General features: G+C 37.8%; 1 protein-coding gene across 1 annotated transcript in view; it reads left to right on the top strand.

Moving 5' to 3' along the window:
* Nucleotides 1-16,562, top strand: part of ASXL3 (ASXL transcriptional regulator 3) — a 130,361-nt gene that overhangs the window by 18,918 nt on the left and 94,881 nt on the right. The window contains exon 2 of the mRNA XM_050915748.1: nt 5,376-5,458. Within this exon, the coding sequence (XP_050771705.1) occupies nt 5,376-5,458 (83 nt within the window). The remainder of the gene's footprint in view (nt 1-5,375; nt 5,459-16,562) is intronic.

Below are 16,562 nucleotides of genomic sequence, written 5' to 3'. Positions count from 1 at the left end.
TTTTGGATGTACTTTAAACCATTTGAGCTCTACAGGTCAGTAGCATTACCTCTGAACCTAAAAAAAAATGTGGACTAGCAAGCATGCACATAACTGATGTTAAAATGTAACATATTCCAGCAGGTTTAGGTATTTTTATGTGTTGCTTTCTTGTTCGTGTTACATCTTTGTTCCTTTCCTTGCTTGATTTTACTTTTCTTACTTACCTGTAGTGATGCATGGATTACAGAGACAAATTCATAGTATGGACATACGTGAAAGACGTCTTATGCAATGCACCTTCTTTTACTCAGATTTTATAACTTCCTTATTGTAACTGCAACTGCTCAAAGACAAAAATCCTACCAGGAGAATTATTACTCCTGTTTCAGCTTCTTTTAATATTTTAGTACTGGGAAACTACTGTTTAGCTTTCTCTTAATCACCATCAGCAAGAGCTCCATGAATGTCTATTTGAGAACTTATGTTAAAATAGGTTGTAGTGCATCTTCCCTTCTTATTTTCATCCCTCTTTCCTCTTTTTCATGTATCATGTACCCTCCCTCCTCTCGATCTTTTTCCTGTTTTCTCTCTTCACCCATCTCTATGCACTTCCTTTCTTCCCCCACTCTGTACCCTACCCTCCTCTCCTAACCAGTTACCCATCTTTCTTCACACAAAGGGCTTTGAACTTTTACTAGGCTGCTGATAATTCCCCAATGACTAAAGCCGTTAATCAAAAATGAATACAAAAGATTTGAGTGGGGCATTTCCCACAATAGCAGTCAGTCCTCCTGTTAACCTCACACAAGCAGCTGGAAAAGACAATGCTGGATTTTTTCCAGGACGCTGTTCTTGTACCCTGTTTGGGACTCCATCTTTCAATTCATTAATTTGGTAATGGGTGGCTAGAAAATATCATATATTTTCTGCTTAGGAGAAGGAAAGCTATTTTTCTGTTCTTTTATTCACCCTGCTGTCTTTGGGTAGTAAAGATTGTCTATTGTGCAGTTCAGCCTGACTTGTATTTTAGCTGTTGAGTTGGGAGCACTGGCAATAACTGTGCTGTTCCTTTCTCGTCCCGAATTATTTAAATAATGTTCTAAAGAGAATTGCTTCAGTTTGTGAATAGTGGCTCAGCCTATAGTTTGACCAAGCAGACGTGATAAAATGATCCTGATTTTTGTCAGCTACCTGACCTTCAGATCCCTGCAGGCAGCTTCCAGAAATGGAAGAGGCTCTGGCCGGTTCCAGCTAACTGTACTCTGGCCGCACAATCAGCATCAACAAGCCCACTAGATTGACCTGCCTGCTGCTTTTGGACCACAGCACAGTATCAGACCACACCTGGTTCTTGTTTAGAAGAATCATTTTCTGTCAGTGTAATAGCTGATAGCTGCAGGAGTAGTGGCTGCTTCTCTGGCAAAGCTTCCCACTTTTTGCAGGAATGTTTATGGGTGGCAAGAAGGCCGACTTTCTGGTTTGCCTTTCTTCGTGCTGTCCCTCTGCTTGTGTTCCCTCTAGTGGCTGAAATGCAAGCGATTGAGCAGATCTGATTCAGGTAGTCACAAGCAGCTGTGTATATAAATTAAACTAATAATTCCATCAATTATATAGAGGTTCTCTTCTCATTTTGTAGGCGAGCTGAACATTCAAGATTTCTCTGTTATGCAAAGCTGAGAGTTTTGACTCTGCTCTAGAGTTTTCTTGTTAACAGTTCACTTGAAATTGTTTTTTCCTCAGTGTGGCAACTGATTTTTTTGGGCAGTTGTCGATGCACAGAAGATGATAGATGCCATGGTGAGAAAAGGAATTTGGATTTCTTCTTGTCCCATATAACTGACATGACTTTTCCAATGAAACTGGGAACGTATGTGTTTGTGGCATCTGTGTAATTATTTAATACCTCTGAAGTTGTGGGTTGATGCATGTAAGTGATACAAACATAACAATTTGTCAGGGTGCTACTATTTGCTGGGAGGTTTGATTTCCACTGTGCTTGGTAGGATCTGGGTCGTCTTCTCTTTGAGCCATTAACCAGGGTTTGAATGAAGACCAAGAATGTGTTCAGTGCCATGACTGCTTCTGTTCTCTTCCAGATTGTCCTGATGGGTATCAAATTATTTGTCCCAGTTGTTTAGTGACTGTCCCTTTTTAAGGCTGTGGTTGAATGGCAGGAATAAATAGAGCATATTTGATCCTCTGTGATAGAGGTTGCAGTCAGTGCAAACCATTCTTCTGCTGTTGTCCTTCGCAAGAAAATCCATTGAAACAATCATACCCTTCATGATAGTACTTTGGCATGTTTTAATTTCAGCATTATTAGTCACTGCCCATATACGATACAAGTGTTGGTGGATGGAGTGGGAGGAAGGAGAAGGATATTTAAAACAGATAAAGGCTTCCTCCTCTGACATGCATTACTTTTTCTGACCAAGAAGTCTATGACTTAACTATGCTACTGCATTTTAGTGTTTTATTTGCCTTAAGGCACAGTTAGTAATTCAGTTCGAATTTCTAATATTATTTTTAAAAGTCTTAGAAATGCAAAAGGGATTGCGGGCTTTTAGCAGTGTTAATGGTGAGACACAGAGGCAAGAGACACTGGTGCAATTATCAATTCAGTGTATTCATTAGCTCACAGACTCTTAAATAATACTCTGATGCTGTTTTCCATAACTGGGGGAAGAAAATGAGATTATCATTAAAATGTTTTTACAAGTAATTATTTTTATTTTCTTACTGTGATAAATGGTTAGGTTAAAACTGGGGGGGAGCGGGGAGAGACACACGATGACAGCATGGTGGGAGGGGCAGAAAAAACCATCCTTACTAAGGTTCTCTGCTAAATTAATCTTTGTTCTGATAAAGAAAACTTAATCAGGTACACAATAACAGGATTTTCAACTTAAGCAGTGTTTGAATTGGAGAATTAAAGCTTTTCAGTTAGGGTATGAACAGTTCTTTAAATAACAGGCTTTAAAGGGTTTAAAGGGTTAGATGAACAGAATTAGATTCATGGGGTATATGAACTGCAGCCCACGCTACATGTCCACCGTAAAACAAGTCCACACAATGGGCAATTGTTTGCTCCAGCACTTTCAGCCTGTCTATCATACTCTGCATTTCAGTTTGTCATTATACCCTGAATGTGTTCAGTCATACAGTGATATTTGAAATCTGCCTTGTGGGTTTGATTAAACTTTCTGTAGTGGTATTATGCATCCTGCTTGTTGGTTTCATTGTTGTTTGGTGAAGATGATCTTCCGTATCCGTATGTCTGGCCATTGTTTCCACAACCAGTTCAGTGCAGCTTCCTCAGCACAAACTGCTCTCCCGTCTCCCATTGTCCAGAACAGGGTGACTTGTGATGTTTGCGTAGCTTTATTGTTTCCTTCCCATTGCTGTCAAACTCACGTGGTAATACTTGGCACTTTTACTGACTTTATAGAGTAGGATGTGATGTCGTAGAGGAGGGGACAGGGCTACCCAAATTTTCTCAATTGCAGGGAGGAGCTGCCCAGGTGTGCTGAGGGGCCTGTACTCAGGAAGAGAAACAGGGAATCCTCCACAGTGAGTAACCCCACTTTCAAGTGCACACAGTTTCCTTCATAGCCGTGTCCAGTACAGTGTAGTTTCCTCTTCTGTCCTTTCCAGTTTGCCCTCTGGAATGTTCCAAGTTCAGTTCTCTTCTTTTCCCTTTATTTTGGTGTATTCTCATTTTACCTTGTCCTTTTTCTTTGCCTTCTTTCCAAAGGTTAAAGTTTCCATTTTTGTCTCTTCACACCATTAATCTTTTCTCATCCTAGTCTTAATCTTCGTATGCATTGTCATTTTTCCAATGTGTCATTGTGGTTCTGTCACTAATACATCGTATCATTTCTCTTCCCTTGCTGTGCAATGGCCCTTTGCCCAGCCCTGTGCAGTTCCTTCCATCCTTACTCATTGCTGTACTCTTTCCTACCCACTCTTCTTTCTCCTTTCAAATCACCTTTTGGTTTTCCTTTCCTGATGGGTCCCTTTTGAATCTTGCCTATTGATGTACATGAGATAAGCTCAGTTCAGCTCCCAGACCTTTCTAGTGCAGCCCTCACTTCTGCGTTTTCCTTTGTGGAACTGAAGGGTAAAGGATACAAAGCTCATCTGTAACAAAGAACTGAAGCATTTGGTAAACTGTGCTTTGGCTGCAAAAGGGGAGAACAGGCGGTAAATCAGAACTGTAAAATGGCAGGAGAGGGCTGAGCTGGTCAAGTTGTAGTGAGTAGGGAGGCTTTGGCTTTAGGTGAGCTGCTTGAATTACAGCCCTGGCTAACACCCTTCACAGTTTGATGACTTGCATGATACGATGTGGTGGCGTCTCTAGTTCCTAGTGGGCACGTATCGACATAGTAGTAGCTACTTTCACAATTGCCATCATTTGGTAACTACTAGAGAGAAACTCAGGATTGGATGAATTTGGAGACCAAACTGATTTCTTATTTACCCGGGGTAGAAATGCAAGTTCTGGATGAGATATGTTGGCAAGATGCTCTGGGAAGCTTGATTGCCGTGGCCTGTGCTGCACCTTTTACTGCTGATTGAAAGGTTTCATTTTCCAGGGCTGTCAGTCTGGCACTTTACATGAGCAAAAGAGTGGCTGTTTGTTTAACAGCTTAAAACTGATGGGGACAAAAAGGAAGTGGAAAACCAGAAAAATCTGTACAAGATGGTTGTATCTGGAAAGAGGAGTGGGTTACTTTGGGCTCAATTGGAAAAGGCAAAGGAGTGTAAAACTGAGCTGAACTGGAAAAATATACTGCACTCTGTCATGCAGCATCTTGTGTGCTGTAACTGTTCTGACTACTTTATTTTTCATTGTTTTTGGAAACAAAAAGCATTTTAAAATTGAAACCTATCTGTGTCAATTCTCACAGTAGCTCCTGCTCTACAAATGGAAGATTTTAGCCAATTTTGTTCCTGAGGTCATGACAAAACCTAAGTGTAGAATATTCAAATGACCTCAAATAGTTCTAAAGTAATAAAAATCAAAAAAGAAGACTAGCTGTCTCTTTCTTTTTGTTTTGGTTTCCCCCCCCCCCCCCCCCATCCTGCCTGAAAGGAACTCCATTGCTGTGTCATAAAATTAGTTGCATATTTCAACTCCTTTATTTGGAACCTGGTAAGAATTTTTCCCAGGCAGATGTAGCAGATGATGCACAAAAGCAGCAAGTAAATCTTATTCTTGCTGCAGTTTCCTGGATTGTATCTGGCCTTCCAACAGACAGAGGACTCCAGTCTCAACACTGCCGTTCCCTGCCTTTCACAAATGACTACATAAAAACTGCATGATCACATAACCGTTCCGATTCACAGGACAGCTGTGCCTTGTCACTTACACATTTATTATTTTTTTTCAGGCATTGGAAAAGTACCCCAACTCACCAATGACTGCAAAACAAATACTGGAAGTCATTCAGAAAGAAGGGTTAAAAGAAACAAGGTCAGTGTTTATATGTTCTGTATTTTTGCTATCTCTTTGAAAACCATCTAGGAATGGTATATAATCTTTACAAAACATAAAGTGCTGGTTAGTGGCTGAATTGATTTCCAGTACCAAAGTGGGAAATACAGCTGATGGGTTTTGTTTGTTTGTTAGTTCAAGGCTTTTAAAATGGTTAGTGACTGGCTTAACTTTGTACCTTCCAAAAGGAGTCTGTGGGCCAGCTCCAGTCCAATGGCCTTTCTTTAGAAAGACAGTGTGATCTTCTCAGACAGCCCAGTGCTACATCTCATTTTTGCTTAAGGACCGAAGCTTGACAACTGGGTTGCCTCTGCCACCATGTACATGGAGAAAGTGTGAGATGGAGCTAGACGCTCTCCTTCTCTCACTTGGGTTTGTGGTCTGGCACTTAAATCACTGTTACGACATGCTGGTGTTGCCTGTGGTAACAGAGGTTGTGCCAATAAAGAATTGGAAATGGAAGGAGAGGGCTGTTTGAACACTGGGAGCTAGTCTGTGTGGCTGCAGAGGTTGGATACTGAGTTGCTTAATAAGTGTACTTTGGATGTAGATTTCAACTATAATCATTAAGCTGTTAGGGGATAGGTGCGTTATCCAGAGCCTATGGAAGTCAACAGTTGTCTTCCGTTGATGCCTGGTTCAGATGGGCATGCAGCTTCTTGTTCCTCAAAGGTGACTGACTACTTGGTAGGTCTTCTAGTGACCTGCAGATGGAAACTTGGGCAGGAAGTAAAATAAATTAAGGAAAAACTGGTTGGTTGGTGGGGATCTCCTACAAGATGCAGCTTCCTCTTCTCCAAATGTTATAGTAAAAATTTTCTAGTCTAATAAATTGTTTTAATACTTGTTGCTGTCCCAAAGCAAAGGGAGACGTCTGCTTTTATTTTAATTGTATTCTTTTAGTGTGGAACTTAAAACCTAGGACAAGAGAACCTCAAAGCCCCTATACAGGAGTAGTAACACATTATGTCTGTTACGTCTGAGTTTATTCTGGTGAATGAGAAGTAACCATGGGACATATTTTACTGAATTCACTGTTGTTCCTAAGAAACAGAACACTCTGCGTGATCATTTGCACTGCATAACCATGCACTGCTTTGTTGGTAGCCCCATAACATGTTTATAATAGCTGTATTTTGGTAAAATTGCAAAAGAGATGGTATGCAAGATGAAGTTATATTCGCCACCTTTTACAGATATAAAATGCTTTAGTTCCTGTCAAGAAATGGCTTCAAGTGTATTTGGCAATGATGCCAAGGAAACAAGGGGATGAAAACTTTTGAAAATGAATGTCCAAAAGTGTGTTATGCTGCAAGGATTTGCATACAACAACAACAAAAAAGCAAGAAAACCCAACTTTGAAAATCTGTTTTTATTAAGATACTGTTTCTCACAGCAGTGAATAGATTGCTTTCTTCTTCTTACGTCTTGTGATATGAGACAACTGCATGGGAGAGGCTCACATGCCTGATAATAGCATTTCTTTGTAATTTTAAAAATTCTTGTTTCCGTGAACAGTGCATGAATAAAATTTCGTGTGCAAAACCTATGGGAGGGAGTGAAGGCAGCATTTTTATGATTTAAATATAGAAAAAGTAGAAGCCCTTTTTAATTGCTGCAGAATGAATAATAAGAGAAAGATTCCTTTAAAGAGGTTCAAAGCTAGATCTTCTTTCATTTCTTCAGTTACTAAGAAACTGAGAATTGCAGGGAAGTAGGAAAGAAATTCAGATTCATTCTGATTATTATTCATGGTATGGTTTGTGTGGGTATGTGTGAATGTGTAGTAGATTGCAGGATGCCATATGTGGTCATGAGTGTCTAGATAACTGAGAACGATAAAATCCAATGTTCTTTACTTCTTACTTGAAACATTCTACTATGTTATAGGCTAGGTCATCCTAAACTGAATCGCCAAAAAATTCTGAACTCTGCAATTGTAAAAAAAAAAAAAAAAAGTTGTTTTTTTGTATTGATTTTTTTTTTTAAAGTATTTGGATTCTCAGTTAACTTCTGATTTCATGTAAAAGTTGTGTTTCTGCTGCATTTTAATATTGATTAGGCACAAACCTGCAAAGTTATCTGAGTGCCTAACTCTTAATAGGAGCCGATAAGGTATTTGACTTCATACATGTATTTGTGGGTTGGGCCTCAGTGCGTAAGTAATGTTTTGTTTTCACAGTCCTTGAATTCAGAGTCTCCCATTTACTTCATCCAGCTCTGCAATTTCTTTCAGTACCTTTCTGCCAGTATGGTACATTTGCCGTTACTAAAGATGATCTTTCCTGGTCTCTGTGCTGCAGCCAGCTAAGATGAGCAAGGGATGTAAATTTATGATGTGCAGTCACCTGGTCATAAGCAGCAGAATGGCACTAGCATATTTTATTCTGTATTGATTTGTGTATTCTTCAAGTCTGAACTTGTACCAGCAATACATTATTACTTTAATATACTTATTCCTTTATACTGATTATCATTGTTGGTAGAACCTTGGCAATCCTAAATGAAGTTCTTAAAAATTTTCCTCTCTACTGTTCTATTTATAGATGAACGAGATTAATTGGCTTAGTCATTTTTCAAATATATTGCAGCATTAATTAATCTAAAGCTTTTTGCTGTGGTAGTAAATCTGAATGAATAACGTATGATTTTCAGCAATCTCATTGTCATTATGTGTAATCTTTAAAAAGACACTGTCAGACTATTCAGCCTGTTCTTTTCTTTGTTTGCAATAAAGACATGAAGTTGCACATTTATTTTTTTATTACTCAAATAATTAAATACAACAGGAGGAAAATTCCAAAGTTACAAAGCAGATAAATATTAGAAATTAAAATAAAACCTTACTGACATGTCCTGTGAGAGGTTATACACCTACCCGTTTTCCTGTATCTTGGGGGATGTACAGCTCAATTTTGGTTTTTAAATATCTTTCCTGTTATGATGGTTGGTTGTAAAATGGTCAGCAGGCAGTTCTACTACTACCTAGAAGGAGTAAAAACTTTTAAGGCAAACCTTTTTGTGATGTAGAAAATATATGATTTTCTTCTGGGAGTGGGGAGGAGGGAGAAGTATTTATTTTACATTCATGCCTGTGCTGACAGTGAACAGTGTCAGGCCAACAGTCCTGGACACTGAGATCTCTTTACAAAGAAGACAGACAGCAGCTCACTCCAGTGCACAGTGCTCTGGATTTTCCTTCCTAGCATCCACTGTCCCATTCTTTTGAAAGCAATTCCCTGTCCCATTGTAAATTTCTAGACTCACAACCTGCTGGTTATGCATCCTAGCATGAGATTTTGCTGATTTTGCTAGTGTGACATAGACTACTAGTCAGAGTATGATCCACTGTAGCCTCAGTGCTCCTTTTTCACTGTGCTGCTGCCTCGCTACTTGTTCTCCATCTTGTGTTTCTGCTGTTACTTATTCCTTTTAAGGTCTAGAATTCCCCTTACTGAATTGTATGCAGGTCTTCTGCAGACTGTTTCTCAAATTTATTAAGATTGCTTTAACATGTAGTCTTGTCTTTCAGCATGCATGCAGCCCTTCCAAGTTTAGTGTCATCTGCTTATTAGAACTTGTTTCCTTTTGCAGCATTATATTTCTCTTCTTTGCTTATGGAAGTCCCAGGAGAAACAACGTCCAAAGACTCATTAAGTCGGGCTATATGAGACCTACTGCTGCTTCTCTAACTACAGGGTCTGCTACTATGTCATAAAGAATATTTTGATAGATTTGAAGTAACTTGTTCTTGACAGGTCTATGTATTACTCAGCTTCTTATCTGCTAAATACTTCCAAATAATTTTTATTCCTTACTTTGGGGGAACTGAAATTCAGTTGCTGCATCTCTACTTCCTTGGCCCTGCCTTTTTTCATTTTTTTTAAAGCTAGTCACTAGATGTTTTCTAGTCTTTTGGAATCACTGCTATCCTCTACAAATTCTCAAAAATGACTATTGATAATTCTGAGACTGGTCCAGTCAGGTCTAAATACCTTATTGTGAATTTCAACAGATTTAACTGATTTGAGAACATGTAATTTATTTGATTATCATCTAATCAATTTTTTCTGTGTTTGTTCCTGGTGTTGGTTTTAGTAGCTGTCTAATCATAGACACCTTTCTAATTAGGTGTTAACAGAGAAAAGGCACTAGCACTCCTGTGCTTTTGGTGTAAGTGCTCAGTGCCACCCCTTCAGGGAAGAGCAAGCCAGTTTCTTACCTGTTGGTGTGCTTACAGAAATGTCTTTGTGCGTGGTGGCTAGGCGAGTTTGCTGAAGTTTAATTTCCTGAAGCCTGTTTTCTTCTTTTTGTGTTCTCCCTTATTTTCCTATAAAAATGAAGAATCATCCCTTCATGAACGCTCCATGTTTTCAGCTGCTTCTTCCCCACTGATTCAAGTCAAACCTAGTACTGCCTTCCTTCCTAACTGCTTTTTACGTCTTCTCTTCAAGGGTATTTGTTCCTAACACAGTCCCAGGAACTTGTCAGATGCTTCTCTGTCCCTGTGTCTTTCTTTTTCCAAGAGGTGCCTGCATGTTCATAATGGGGATATTTAAATAGGTCGTGTGTTTTAAAAATTTTTGCTGATTCTCACAGAAAAAAGCTTCTGTCTCTAATTCTCCTGGTTTCTTGCTGTATTAAACTCTGACCCTATTACCATCCTTGGTTTTGCCCTCTTTCGTCATTACCCAGAAATTGCCTGTACAACCACCAGGAATAACCTATCTATTCCTTTCTGTTTGAGGAACTGCACCTTCAGGAAGGATAGAACCAACTGAAGACTACTTAAAATTATCAGGAAGAGAAAAATAAGACAGAAGTTGGTATGAATTAGGTGTTTCAATTAAGGAAGAGAAGATTGAGTTTAGACATAGTAAGTCTTCCAATACGTAAAAGATAGGAAAAAAAAGTAAGGGAATAAGTTACTCTGCATGTCTGATATGGACAGGACAGGAAATCAGGCCTTTAAATTGCAGCAAGAAAAGATTCCGATTAGATAGTACAAAGATTTTTTTTTTTTTTTTTTTTTCCCTAACAGGTATAATTGATTTCTGTCATGAGCTGTAGGGGAGATGTGAGAGATCTTTAGATCTCTCTAAAAACAATTTAGATATGTGTCTGTCAGGAATTATGTAGATTTGGTTGATCCTGCCTTGAACTAGGGGAATGAGCTAGCATATCCCTTGATCCATATTTTTCTATGAATTTTTTTAGATCAGTTTGCAGTACTTGGGCCATACATATTGTTTGAGTCCTAAGGGAGAATATCCAGCCAAATTCTGATAAATGTTTGATGCTAATAACCCTAGATTATGTCTTGGCTTTCTGTTGTTCCCTTTCTCCTTTGCTTGGTGAGGCTGGGAAATTGACTTGTCTGGATAAGATTAAAGCCAAAGATTCTCACTACAAGTTAATAGCCAATAAACTTTCAAAATGGGACAAGCAATGTTTAATTTTTTGGGAGTGCAACTTTAGCCCACAGCTGTGCTAGCTATTTGCTTTCTTCCTCCATTAGACTCGGGATTGTGGACCCTGGAATGGGATAATTTCATAGTATTTTTGCTGTTCAGCTAGAGTAACTGACCTCTGTATTGTCAAGAAACTTTGATTATTCTGTTCAGGTAATTCACAGAAGAGGTTAAAAAAAAAAAATCCCTTCGTCTCATTCTGGTTTTTCATTTTCCAGTAGAAATCTTAAACGTCTTTCTCTTGATGTTTCTTTGTTGATCTTCATTTCAACTATGAGCATCATGGCATCAGTGATAACTCCTCCTCCTTTTTTTTCTCTGCATATTTTGTCTTTTGCTATGCAAGATTAAGCTATCTATTGATTTATTGTTGTGACAGTAGTCTTTCAGAAGACTAAGAAGAGATGCTTGCCACTGGCACTGGCAATAGTGCCGTTTCTTCTGCACTCCACAGTGTTGATAATATCCATCATGAATGATATCATAACATATTAAGTCTTCTGAGCCTAGGAACGCAGCAAAGTATGACCCTAATAAATCTCAAGACACTCTTACTAGATTTACACTCTTTGTGCAGAAATATTAAACTAGTGGGTTAGCTAGAATTGAACCCACTTTGAACTGCTGAGCGGAGTCATCAATGGAATAAAACACATGATCTGTGCAGGGTTTGTCTTTAGCTCTGAAGTGAGATGGTACTCCTGAAAATACTACTGTCACTTCTGAATCCTTTGATCTTTTTGACAGTGTCTCTTTAAGCCTTTGCATACTTCATCCTTAGAGCTATTGACTTAAAAATAAAACCCATTCTGAATGCTGCTGTTTCTGTAAATAGGCTAAATGAGCTGGCAACTGTCTTCTGTTGTTTATCATTTTCAAATTCCTTGTTTTATTGTGTATGTATGTAGACAGAGAAATTTTTACTTCCTTTCTCTGTAAAGTAATTCCAAGATGTCATTGTGATTCATAATTATTAACAAGTCATAGTTTTTATCTTCCACTGTAAAAAAAAAAAAAAAAAAAAAAAAAAAAAGCAGGTGCCCTCCAATAACCAAAAGCTCTTAAAAATTTCACTGAAAGAACCACAATTTGTGTCTCAAGGCTCTGATTGTTAACGGAAGAGCATAGACAGTTAAGAGGCTTCTGTGGTTGCATATGTCTGATAGAATTTATTTGGGAGCCTCTTCAGCTGAAGGAATGCATTGCTTTGTCTTGAAGGTAGTTATTCCCTGCAATGGACTGAAAGGAAGCCTTGATGGGAAGAGAGAGAGAAAGCTATTCGCATTCTTTTGCCTGGCATTATTAGGTTGATTTTTATGCCTCTACAGATGTGGCTTTTGGCTGTAGAGCAGTGAAAGAAACAAACTTTCAGTACAACCTGTCTTTCTGCATAAATTTACTTCAGACACCTCTTTGAAACACCATTCTTCCCAGTGTAACAACAAACCACCTAATTTGGTAGGCAGTTGTGATAGCAGCAATTCACCAGTTGAAAATCTCAGGCTTGCTCCTTCTTGCCTAGGCATTCCTGGCATTGTTATGCCACAGTGCAGTCTAACCTGGTAAAAACTGATGGGCTTCCTACATTATTGCATTCCAGCGCTGGAACTGTAACTTGCATAATCACACCCATGTCACCTCTGTTATTTCAGTTTTTCATAGTGATGTAGCCCTAAAACAACTATGGTATTAACTCAAGCCCAGGAGCAGGGTTGTTAATTCTTGATTCCACATTGCTGCATTGTGATTACCCTACTGTTAGTTTAAAGCTAGCTTGCTTATGTCTGTACAACAGTAATCCTGTCTTTGTATTGATTTGGAAAACTGTTTTTGGGTGCTAATGAAACAGATGCCAAATAATAAAACCTCAAATATTTTCCCTCAGCTAATTGCAAAGACAAAAGAATTTTTATTTATTAGTGATGGTGCTTCTTCCATTGTGTGTACCTATAAAAGATATATTTCAATATAAGACATTTAACTAACAATTAACCTTGAATGTAATTTTTTTTCTGAGCCACCATTATCTTCATTTTTGCTCCGTATTTCAGTTTTTAGAAATTATCTGCAGTATTTTTTTTTGGTTTAATGCTGCTCCTCTTCCTTTCACAGGACAATGGTTTCTCTGTCTAGGGACTTAAACAGTCCAGTAAAATCAGTCTGCATGTCGTTTTTTATAAAATTACCTGTTTGGTTGGTTTGGGGTTTTTTTTTGCATGTTGCATGTAGTAACAGGTGCCCCAGGTGTTACAGGCAGGCTAAAAATCATGCTTGTGTCACAGATGCAAATTCCTTTGTTAGTTTTATTAAGGTGTGGATTTAATTTTGGAAATATTTCAGATGATAAATGGCACAATGTAAATAGTAAGAATCTTTTGAGTATGACACAATACTGAGGATACTGTTCTTACTGTTAAGAATATTAATTGAACATATATAAAAAGAGTGTGGAGACAGAAGCAAAGTAATATTTTTCAAAGCTAAATGCAGAGCTAAGAATATAGCCTGCTCCTCTGCTCCTCCACTCCCAATATCCTGCCCATTAAATTGGTGTTCCTGGTGCAGTATCTCTACTAGTTCCCATCTACGTGCAGTCCCTTTTCCCTCGAGTTTCTGCTACATGAATCTTCCCTCTTTCTCAAACTGGATCACCAATCCCATGGTCTCCAATTACCCCAGTTTGCTGTCATCCTTTTTCCCTGCCCACATATGAACACTCAAACTCCATTCATTTGATCATTCTATGTGCCTGAAATTTTCTTAAGTAATACAATGTGGACATCCCAGATTTCAGTATTTATTTCACATTCTGGCTCAGGACCAACCAAGCTTTCTTTAGTTTGGTTCCATGACCAATTATGAGGAAATAAAAACACAATTCCATCATTTTATCATGTCTGGGACCTTCAATAGATGATTTAAAGCAATTTAGAAAAGTGCGTATGGCTTCCCCTTTTGTACTTTGCCCCTGATTTGTCATCATGCTGAAGTCTGTTCCTTTATGCTCAGGTGAACTGTGATTTCAGAACAGTTGATTCTCTTTTTTTAAAGATTATTATGTTAGTTACTTTTCCATATACATTTTTGCTCATACAGCGTTCAGTACTTCAGTTTTCCATTTGGTACAATAGTTCTCTGTGTCTGGGAGCTAAAACATATATTTTAACCACCTTTCTACCTTTCATGGAAGTAATAGGAAACGGTGCTGCTTGATTTCTTTTTTTCTTTTTTTTTTTTTTTTTAATTTTTTAAAAGATCTGCCATAAAGTTGTTTGCTTTAAATCTATTAGCAGGTCTGCAAAATGTGTCTGCAAAGATTGGGAAAACAGCAGTCCATTCTGTGTGACACACTTGCTTCCTCGGTACTATTAAAATATTTTTATTTTACTTGTGCAGTTACTTAGGTTTCCGCTCCTCCCACCCAAGCCTAACGTGTATTTTCTCAAAGAATGTTATGCTAGTGCAGTTTATAAAGCTTTTTTATTTGTTTGATGCATTACTGGTAAGGGAGAGTGGCCCGTATGATCATTAGGTATCCAAGTTATAATAATCCAGTAGAAATGTGAAAATTTTAAAAGTTAATTTATTTAGCTGTAATAGGAAAAATTATGGTTGTTAAATTTTGTGATGTGATAAAAAGGTTTCAACTTCTAAAGGTCTGTATTGCAAAAATATTTTATCTTCGAATGCATGCCCACATCCTCTTTATCACAGCCTAATTTGCTGAAATTAAGACCCCCATAATATGTTAACGCCATATTAAAGATATTCCTTTTTTAATACAAGAGGAAATCCAACAACTTAAATGTAACAAATAATGGATAGCAGTGCAGATACTGGTGATCTTACAAGATCTACTAGTTATTTTGTGCAGTAATGACAACGATTCCTATTAAAGGACATTTTATTTTGAAGTAGGAGATGGACATCAGCTGTGACTAAATAGTGTAAATTTGTCCACAAATTCAGTGTTGGCTTTTTTAGCATAGTGTAATAATTCCTTTATCAATATATTTTGATGTGTAATGTAAGAATTTAAGTTGTGTTTTCTTTTTCCTATGTTGTGTCTCTCAGTGTAGGCTACTATTGAAAGAGACTGAAAAGTAGTAATGTAGTTCAGGCTGATGAAAGAGAAACCTCCTGCATTATAAATTGGTGTTACCATATGCATAGCATTATCTTAAAGTGTATATTGTGTGATAATTGTCTTCCCACGTTTCTCCTAGAAAGTGTAACTTCTCTTTTAGCAATATTTAAGTAAGTATGCTACAGATCTTTTTTCTTTAATGTTTCTGTATTTCAAAGAGTAATTCTGTGTTAAAGTTTGTGTCTCTTTTTCAGAAAGAGAAATTAAATAGGGATATCCAAGAGATCTAAACATGTTCAAAACTCAAATACTCACAGAAGTTATGTTAGGAAAGTTTCACCAGATCTTTAATCCATCCTCCCAGCAGTGCAAGTTTTTTGGTTTGTTTGTTTGGGGTGGGTTTTTTGTTTGTTTTGGTGGTTGGGGGTTTTGTGTGTGTGTGTGTGTGTGTAGTATGTTTCCTATAGTGTAGTGCCTTAAGCCTGATTTGTTTTTCTGAATGACTGAAGAGATGAGACCTTCCACAGTCTACAGAGTGTTTTCCTGTTCTTTTATCCAAAGTCTGCCTGCAGTTCTATAAACTGAACCATGACTATGTGGAAGGTAGGTAGATGTATATGTTCTTCGATTTTACTACCTTTATCAGCCTGCTTTGCCAGCATCTCTTTAAGAGGAGCAAGGACATAGAAGAGCTTTCCAGTAACAGTTGTCCATTGTTGTTCAGAGCCAAAACTTTTAAAAATATCTTTGGGAAACTGAGATTTGACAGAATGTGTTCTCTTTCCATCTTTGTTCTGAAAGGAAGATCTGTCACATATTAACATTGAAGTACATAGCTAATAAACTAGTATTTTAAAATAAAAGTCAGAAACAAGACCTGCAAGAGAGCTTAATATCAGTGTATGCTAGTTAGGGGCAAAATGTGAGAACTGTTGCTGAATAGCCAGCAACCTTGTTCAGCTCTCTTGTGCTTAGAAAAGGCAAGAATAATCTACTGTGTTTCCTTTAGGAAGTATTTAGGCAAATGCGATTCAACACATAAGCCTGTCAGGAGCAGCCATATATATCAAACTTTCAAACACAGAATGATACGGAGACTTTAGCTAGAAGGAGTCACCTTTTGAATGAACACTCTGGTAAAATATTCTTAGGAAAAGAGTTTGATCTGTTGAAGACTTAAAACCTGCAGTGAAAATTGAAGTCTGGCTGGGAACTTGAAGACATGCCTGGTTTAATGGATTTATGAGCTTTTGTTGCAACATCTGAGTAACCTAAGAAGCTGCTTTTTCTTGCAGGTGTAAAATAAATTATTCTAGGTTTCAACTTGCTAGTTGCTGATTGAGATTGATTTGTTGGGGTTCGATTTTTTTGGCATTTCTGTTTTGTTCTCTGTATTTCTCTTTTACATTGAAAAGTTAGTATTTAAACCTATTATTTATTACTGCTTTGAATTTCATTTATCCCACAGCTGACTTTTGTCTTTATTTCGAAGCACTCTGTCTTAAGGGACATGCACAGCATCCCA

This window comes from Gymnogyps californianus, chromosome 2 (assembly GCF_018139145.2).
Source record: "Gymnogyps californianus isolate 813 chromosome 2, ASM1813914v2, whole genome shotgun sequence".
Taxonomy (NCBI): domain Eukaryota; kingdom Metazoa; phylum Chordata; class Aves; order Accipitriformes; family Cathartidae; genus Gymnogyps; species Gymnogyps californianus.
This window is presented reverse-complemented; position numbering and strand designations above follow the sequence as displayed.